The sequence below is a fragment of the Leptodactylus fuscus genome, chromosome 6 (assembly GCF_031893055.1).
Source record: "Leptodactylus fuscus isolate aLepFus1 chromosome 6, aLepFus1.hap2, whole genome shotgun sequence".
Taxonomy (NCBI): Eukaryota; Metazoa; Chordata; class Amphibia; order Anura; family Leptodactylidae; genus Leptodactylus; species Leptodactylus fuscus.
Genome location: NC_134270.1, coordinates 23,249,825 through 23,258,873, shown reverse-complemented (window position 1 = coordinate 23,258,873; position 9,049 = coordinate 23,249,825). Strand labels below are relative to the sequence as shown.

The window sequence follows — 9,049 nt, the reverse complement described above, 5'->3', positions numbered from 1 at the left end:
CCACTATACACCATATATATATATATAGTCCTGAGCACACACCTGACCCCACTATACACCATATATATATATATATATATAGTCCTGAGCACACACCTGACCCCACTATACACCATATATATATATATAGTCCTGAGCACACACCTGACCCCACTATACACCATATATATATATATATATATATATATATATATATATATATAGTCCTGAGCACACACCTGACCCCACTATACACCATATATATATATATATATAGTCCTGAGCACACACCTGACCCCACTATACACCATATATAGAGTCCTGAGCACACACCTGCCCCCACTATACACCATATATATAGTCCTGAGCACACACCTGACCCCACTATACACCATATATATAGTCCTGAGCACACACCTGACCCCACTATACACCATATATATATATATAGTCCTGAGCACACACCTGACCCCACTATACACCATATATATATATATAGTCCTGAGCACACACCTGACCCCACTATACACCATATATATATATATATATATATAGTCCTGAGCACACACCTGACCCCACTATACACCATATATATATATAGTCCTGAGCACACACCTGACCCCACTATACACCATATATATATATAGTCCTGAGCACACACCTGACCCCACTATACACCATATATATATATATATATATATATATATAGTCCTGAGCACACACCTGACCCCACTATACACCATATATATAGTCCTGAGCACACGCCTGACCCCACTATACACCATATATAGTCCTGAGCACACACCTGACCCCACTATACACCATATATAGTCCTGAGCACACACCTGACCCCACTATACCCTATATAGAGTCCTGAGCACACACCTGACCCCACTATACACCATATAGAGTCCTGAGCACACATCTGACCCCACTATACACCACGTACAATATACACTGCCAGCTTCACAGCACTGAAGACACTTGACCATTATAGATACACCATGTACATCCTGCGCACACACCTGACCACTATACACCATGTACAGCCCCCACAACACAGAGTTGAAGACTCATCTGTTACATCTTGAGCCCACCGTAGACCTGATCCCCATGGTCTACTAAACACCAAAATAAGTAATGCATGACTGTCACCCCCATCATCTGCCTGCAGAAGCTTTCCCCCTGTACAGGGTCAGTCAGCCTGGATCTCCTGGGCAAGTCCACACAGGAGCCACTGCCCAAACATCTGCAGAGGAATGTGATCGTGGGAGGGGCCAACTGTGCGGACTAAGCGTCATGTGACCCCCACATCTGTAGAGGGCACCATATACAGTGCAGCACCCCCAGGTCTTCAGAGGACATACTGACAGGCCACACGCCTTTTTCATAAAAGGGATGGGGGCAATAACACCGCAGAAAGAGTTAAGTCTGACTGCGCCATTTATAATCGAGAACGAATACCAACCAACACCACCTCCAAACACCTCACTGGGTCCACCGACCTCCCCCACTGGACGACAATGTACACCAATATTACAGGCCGACAACAGTAAATATTACAGGGGTCGCCATTATAAACATGGGGTACAAAGCACAGTGGGGAGGATGACAAGAGCAGAGACCCCCCCCCCTTCAGTAGTCAGACCCAGACCGCACAGACTTGTCTGATAATACATGGCACCCTCTACAGAGGTGCAGTCAGGGGACACTAAGGAGCGGGGGAGGGGGGAGAGATGCACACTGCATGTAGATTTCAGAGTGCACGTAGGGGGTAGATTTTGAAGAGGGGCAATAAGAGACACCCGATTGTGCACATAGAGGGGGCATTATGTAGAGGGGCAAAAGACAGCACACAGTTCTAAGAAGCAGGTGGGTGGGGCAGTAGAGGTCACAGCAGGGAGAAAGCAGACTATAAGGAGGGACACACACCTGACAAGTTGTGGGGGGCAGGTAGGGGGCACCCACATCCTTCAGATTGTGGGGTTTAAGCAGATTGAAAATACAGCTCATTGTGCAGGTAGAGGGCGCACATTCGCAGAGAGGCAATTCTCAAGATGCTGATAGGAGGAATACATACCCCAAAGCAGCCAAATTGGGGGAGCAGCAGGGTTACACAGCAGGCAGTTCTCAGGTTGCATGTAGGGGACAAACCTGGACTGTCAGGCTGTAGGGGTCAGGCAGAAGGCAAATGCAGCTCATGCAGGTAGGGGGCACCCTAGGATGGCACAATGAACATCACATCAGGCAGCTGTATCTGAGCAGGCAGGTAGGAGGCGCACACACGGGGCAGGCAGACTATGGGGGGGCACTATGTAGAGAGCTCACAACAGGCAGCTCGCAGGGTGCAAGTCTTTGGGGTACACTATATAGAGGAGCAATGAACAGTACACAACATGCAGATACATCTCAGTGAGCTAGGAGGCGCATGCACCTGGCAGCCAGATTGTAGGGGGAACACTAAACATAACATGCAGGTTAGGGGGCGCTATATGGAGAGCTCACAGCAGGCAGTTGTCAGACTGCAGGTACAGGAAACACATAGGGGTGCAAGCAGAGAATACAAGAGTATTTTGGGGTGCAGGTAGGGGGACACAGCAGACAAGTCTCAGTGCAGATAGGGGGATATGAGGGCATTTTGGGGGGCAGATTCAATCAGGTGGAGGCATACAATGTATTGTAGCAGTGAAAGGCACCCAGCAGGCAGTTATCGCGGTGCACACGCCCGGCAGTTCTCGCCATACAGATAGGGGGCGCACACAGCCGGCGGTCAGGCTGTGGGGGGCAGTAAGGAGCGCACTATGAGGTCGGGCAGTCAGGACACATTGAGTGCAGGGGCAGTAGAGGGCGCACACACAGTCAGATGTCGGGGCGCACTAGGAGGGCGGGGTCACCTCCCCGGGCCCCCCAGCCCTCTCACCCTTGATGACGTTGCTGTAGATGGTGGCCCGGAACTCCTGCTTGGCCCTCACGTCGAAGTCCTGGCCGTGGATGATGCGCATCTGCTTCAGGAAGGTGGATTTACCGCTCTCCCCGGCGCCGAGCAGCAGGATCTTGACAAGCCGCTTGACATAGGTCTTCTCGCGAGAGATGCAGCGGTCGATCTCCTTGGACTTGCGCTGCTGCTCGGCCTCCCGGCTGTGGAGCACACAGTTGGGGAAGCAGACAGAGAGCACGGAGCGGGACGGCAGGAAGTCCGCCATCTTACACACTCATGAACACCGAGCCCAGGGAGGAGGCCAGCGCGCCACCGCGTCACGACGTCACCACGTTTATGTCTGCGTGCGCGAGCCTGCCGACAAAAGAGCGCGCAGCCCCGCCCGGGACGTACGAGCCGCAGCTGTTCGTGACGACGCGCATGCGCCAATTTTGACGTGCGCCGACAAGTGGGCGTGGAGCGCCATTGTACCGGAGATCGATGCCACAAGCTATGGAAATAACTGGAAATAACTACAACAAAATGGCGATTAGCGCGGACACAAAACTGAGGAAAAGACGAAAGTTACGTCAGTGAAGCCTGAAGAGGGAAGGGCAGGGGCCGCTGTGCCCTTACTACCCCCCAACCAGCCTGCTCTGTACAGAGCGATGTATACAAGAGGGAGGGGTGTGACCCCGGGATATAGTGCAACCCCCACTGTAACAGGGAACCCTCATGTAACACCGCCTGGCAGTCACTTACAGTATTCTAGTTTACATTCAGAGGCTACTCACAGATAAGATAAAATAAGATAATCCTTTAACAGTCCCACCATGGGGAAATTCAGTGTTACAGCAGCATGGATAAGGGCAGGTTCACACCTGCACCTGCTCTCCACTTTGCAGGTTTCCGTCTTATGCCCAAGAAACTGTACAGGAGACGGAAACCGGCAGTCAGTTTTCAATCCCATTCACTTGAATGGGTTTGCAAAGTGACCACCCGTGAGCGTCTTCTGCCTCTCTGTTTTTCTAACCGGACACAAAGTTGGACATGCAGGACCTGTTTTGGCGTGGAGACCAGAAGATGCTCACAGGTGGACACTGACCGCCGGGTTTCCGTCTCCTGTCCAGTTTCTAGGGCAGAAAATAGAAACCCACAAAGCAGAGACCGGGCGCAGGTGTGAACCCGCCCTAATACAGTAATATATTACAAGAGAGAACACATACAAGCTCATAGCAGATAGAAAAGATACTAGGAGTCATAGCAACTAAAATAAAGAGACTTCAGGATCATTTAGTTCTCTGTGCGGAGTGATCTCTGCTTGGTCTGATGTAGATTATACAGCCTGACCGCGGTTGGCAGGAAGGATCTCCGATAGCTCCTTCTCACACTGGGTGAAGCAGTCGGTCACTGACAGTACTGCCCAGTTCTATCACAGTCTCATACATGGGGTGGGATTTGTTCTCCAGCATGGAGGTCACCACAGACAGTATCCTTCTGTCACCCACCACCTGTACTGGGTCCAGGGGGCTCCACAGGACAGAGCTGGCCCTTCTAACCAGCCTGTCAAGTCTATTTCTGTCCCTGGCTGGTATGCTACTCCCCCAGCAGGCCATTCAGAAGAAGATGGCTGATGCTACCACAGAGTTGAAGAAGGCCCTAAGAAGTGGCCCCTGGACTCCGAAGGCCCTCAGCCTCCTGAGCAGGTAGAGTCTGCTGTGACCCTTTCTGTGCAGCGCCTCCAGGTGATCGGCCCAGTCTAGTTTATTATTGAGGAGCACACCCAGGTACTTATAAGTCTTGACTATCTCAATGCCCGTCCCCTGGATGTCCACCGGATTCGGAGAACTTCTCCGCTTACTAAAGTCCACCACCATCTCCTTGGTCTTCCCAGCATTAATCCTGAGGTGGTCCCGTTGCCCCATTCCACAAAATCCCGGTTTAAGTCTCTGTATTCCCTATCGTCGCCATCAGTGATAAGGCCTACTATTATAGCAGAGTCATCGGAGGACTTCTGTAAGTAACAGCTGGATGAGTTGTGCCTAAAGTCAGCAGTGTACAGTGTGAAGAGAAATGGGGCAAGAACTGGACCTTGTGGTGCCCCCGTACTACAGATCACAGTGTCAGACACACAGTCCTGGGCTCTCACATACTGAGGGCGGGGTGTCAGGTAGTCTAGGATCCAGTTGGACTGGTGATGGTCCACACCAGCAAGGTTCAGCTTCTCCCTCAGTAGTCCTGGCTGAATGGTGTTAAAAGCACTGGAGAAATCAAAGAACATTATTCTCACAGTGTTCCCAGGTTTCTCCAGGTGAGAAAGAGCACTATGAAGAAGGTGGATGATGGCGTCTCTACCCCAATACCCGGCCAATAGGCAAACTGGAGGGGGTACAGAGCGGAGCTCACTAGAGGGCAGAGATATGTCAGGACCAGTTTCTCTAGGACAGGGAACCTCAGCTCTCCAGCTGTTGCAAAACTACAACTCCCAGCATGCAAACTTGCTCTACTGTTCTTGGAACTCCCATGGAAGTGAATGGAGCATTTTGAGAGTTGTAGTTTCACAGCAGCTGGAGAGCCGAACGTTCCCTACCCCTGCTCTCAAGTGGGATGTCAGTGCTACAGGTCTGTAGCCATTGAGGTCCTTTGGATGAGGTGTCTTTGGAATTGGTACCACACAAGATGCTTTTCACAGTTGTGGTACAGCACCCAGCTTCAGGCTCATATTGTACATATGTCTAATACATGTTGAGGGTATGTTACAGTGTATCAGACTAGGCAAAGGTCTGAGGACTGCAGACTGATACATTGTAGCAATTTTAGAACTGTGGAGGGTCCCAGGTATCACAGGTCACCGATGCTGAGGCAGTAGGGTAGAGCTGCACAACTCACTTGTACAAACTATAGTGGCGAGGTCTGCTGCAGCAAAAAGCACCCACTTTCTGTTGTTCTTAGCTGTTTAGAGTTGTACCGCAAAGAGCTCACACAAACCTGGAGCCGGCCTAGCCAGCAGAACATGTGAGAACTAGAGACTGTTCTCTGGCCAGCAGTTTGTGAAAACTAGAGACTGTCCTCCAGCCAGCAGTGTGTGTGAGAACTAGAGACTGTCCTCCAGCCAGCACTACATGTGAGAACTAGAGACTGTTCTCTGGCCAGCAGTTTGTGAGAACTAGAGACTGTCCTCCAGCCGACAGTGTGTGTGAGAACTATAGACTGTCCTCCAGCCAGCAGTGTGTGTGAGAACTAGAGACTGTGCTCCAGCCAACAGTGTGTGTGAGAACTAGAGACTGTCCTCCAGCCAACAGTGTGTGTGAGAACTAGAGACTGTCCTCCAGTGTGTGTGAGAACTAGAGACTGTCCTCCAGCCAGCAGTGTGTGTGAGAACTAGAGACTGTGCTCCAGCCAGCAGTGTGTGTGAGAACTAGAGACTGTCCTCCAGCCAACAGTGTGTGTGAGAACTAGAGACTGTCCTCCAGTGTGTGTGAGAACTAGAGACTGTCCTCCAGCCAGCAGTGTGTGTGAGAACTAGAGACTGTGCTCCAGCCAGCAGTGTGTGTGAGAACTAGAGACTGTGCTCCAGCCAACAGTGTGTGTGAGAACTAGAGACTATCCTCCAGCCAGCAGTACATGTGAGAATTAGAGACTGTCCTCCGGTCAGCAGTGTGTGTGAGAACTAGAGACTGTCCTCAAGCCAGCAGTGTGTGTGAGAACTAGAGACTGTCCTCCGGCCAGCAGTGTGTGTGACAGAACTAGAGACTGTCCTCCGGTCAGCAGTGTGTGTGAGAACTAGAGACTGTCCTCCAGCCAACAGTGTGTGTGAGAACTAGAGACTGTCCTCAAGTCAGCAGTACATGTGAGAATTAGAGACTGTCCTCCGGTCAGCAGTGTGTGTGAGAACTAGAGACTGTCCTCAAGCCAGCAGTGTGTGTGAGAACTAGAGACTGTCCTCCGGCCAGCAGTGTGTGTGAGAACTAGAGACTGTCCTCCAGCCAGCAGTGTGTGTGAGAACTAGAGACTGTCCTCCAGCCAGCAGTACATGTGAGAACTAGAGACTGTCCTCTGGCCAGCAGTACATGTGAGAACTAGAGACTGTCCCCTGGCCAGCAGTGTGTGAGGACTAGAGACTGTTCTGCAGCCACTATTGTGTGTAAGAACTAGAGACTGTCCTCCGGCCAGCAGTGTGTGTGAGAACTAGAGACTGTACTGCAGCCAGCAGTGTGTGTGAGAACTAGAGACTGTCCCCTTGCCAGCAGTGTGTGAGGACTAGAGACTATCTTCTGGCCAGGAGTGTGAGTAAGAATTGAGACTGTCCTGCAGCCACTATTGTGTGTGAGAACTAGAGACTGTCCTCCAGCCAGCAGTGTGTGTGAGAACTAGAGACTGTCCTCCGGCCAGCAGTGTGTGTGAGAGCTAGAGACTGTCCTCCGGCCAGCAGTGTGTGTGAGAACTAGAGACTGTCCTCCGGCCAGCAGTGTGTGTGAGAACTAGAGACTGTCCCCTGGCCAGCAGTGTGTGAGGACTAGAGACTGTTCTGCAGCCACTATTGTGTGTAAGAACTAGAGACTGTCCTCCGGCCAGCAGTGTGTGTGAGAACTAGAGACTGTCCTCCAGCCAGCAGTGTGTGTGAGAACTAGAGACTGTACTGCAGCCAGCAGTGTGTGTGAGAACTAGAGACTGTCCTCCAGCCAGCAGTGTGTGTGAGAACTAGAGACTGTCCTCCGGCCAGCAGTGTGTGTGAGAACTAGAGACTGTCCCCTGGTCAGCAGTGTGTGAGGACTAGAGACTGTTCTGCAGCCACTATTGTGTGTAAGAACTAGAGACTGTCCTCCGGCCAGCAGTGTGTGTGAGAACTAGAGACTGTCCTCCAGCCAGCAGTGTGTGTGAGAACTAGAGACTGTCCCCTTGCCAGCAGTGTGTGAGGACTAGAGACTATCTTCTGGCCAGGAGTGTGTGTGAGAACTAGAGACTGTCCTCCAGCCAGCAGTGTGTGTGATAGCTAGAGACTGTCCTCCAGCCAGCAGTGTGTGTGAGAATTAGAGACTGTGCCCTGGCCAGCAGTGTGTGAGGACTAGAGACTGTTCTGCAGCCACTATTGTGTGTAAGAACTAGAAACTGTCCTCCGGCCAGCAGTGTGTGTGAGAACTAGAGACTGTACTGCAGCCAGCAGTGTGTGTGAGAACTAGAGACTGTCCCCTTGCCAGCAGTGTGTGAGGACTAGAGACTATCTTCTGGCCAGGAGTGTGAGTAAGAATTGAGACTGTCCTGCAGCCACTATTGTGTGTAAGAACTAGAGACTGTCCTCCGGCCAGGAGTGTGTGTGAGAACTAGAGACTGTCCTCCAGCCAGCAGTGTGTGTGAGAGCTAGAGACTGTCCTCCAGCCAGCAGTGTGTGTGAGAATTAGAGACTGTGCCCTGGCCAGCAGTGTGTGAGGACTAGAGACTGTTCTGCAGCCACTATTGTGTGTAAGAACTAGAGACTGTCCTCCGGCCAGCAGTGTGTGTGAGAACTAGAGACTGTACTGCAGCCAGCAGTGTGTGTGAGAACTAGAGACTGTCCCCTTGCCAGCAGTGTGTGAGGACTAGAGACTATCTTCTGGCCAGGAGTGTGAGTAAGAATTGAGACTGTCCTGCAGCCACTATTGTGTGTAAGAACTAGAGACTGTCCTCCGGTCAGCAGTGTGTGTGAGAACTAGAGACTGTCCTCCAGCCAGCAGTGTGTGTGAGAACTAGAGACTGTCCTCCGGCCAGAAGAGTGTGTGAGAACTAGAGACTGTCCTCTGGCCAGCAGTGTGTGTGAGAGCTAGAGACTGTCCTCCAGCCAGCAGTGTGTGTGAGAGCTAGAGACTGTCCTTCAGCCAGCAGTGTGTGTGAGAGCTAGAGACTGTCCTCCAGCCAGCAGTGTGTGTGAGAACTAGAGACTGTCCCCTTGCCAGCAGTGTGTGAGAACTAGAGACTATCTTCTGGCCAGGAGTGTGAGTAAGAATTGAGACTGTTCTGCAGCCAACATTGTGTATAAGAACTAGAGATTGTACTGCAGTCAGCAGTGTGTGACACAACTAGAGACTGTCCTCCGGCCAGCAGTGGGTGTGAGGACTAGAGACTATCCTCTGACCAGGAGTGTGAGTAAGAATTGAGACTGTCTAGTAGCCAACATTG

The 9,049-nt window shown here is 51.3% G+C and overlaps 1 protein-coding gene across 1 annotated transcript in view; it reads right to left on the bottom strand.

Moving 5' to 3' along the window:
- GNA13 (G protein subunit alpha 13) overlaps positions 1-3,224 on the bottom strand; it is a 20,313-nt gene extending 17,089 nt beyond the window's left edge. The window contains exon 1 of the mRNA XM_075279538.1: positions 2,900-3,224. Within this exon, the coding sequence (XP_075135639.1) occupies positions 2,900-3,182 (283 nt within the window). The 5' untranslated portion in view covers positions 3,183-3,224. The remainder of the gene's footprint in view (positions 1-2,899) is intronic.
- Positions 3,225-9,049: the final 5,825 nt, after the last annotated feature.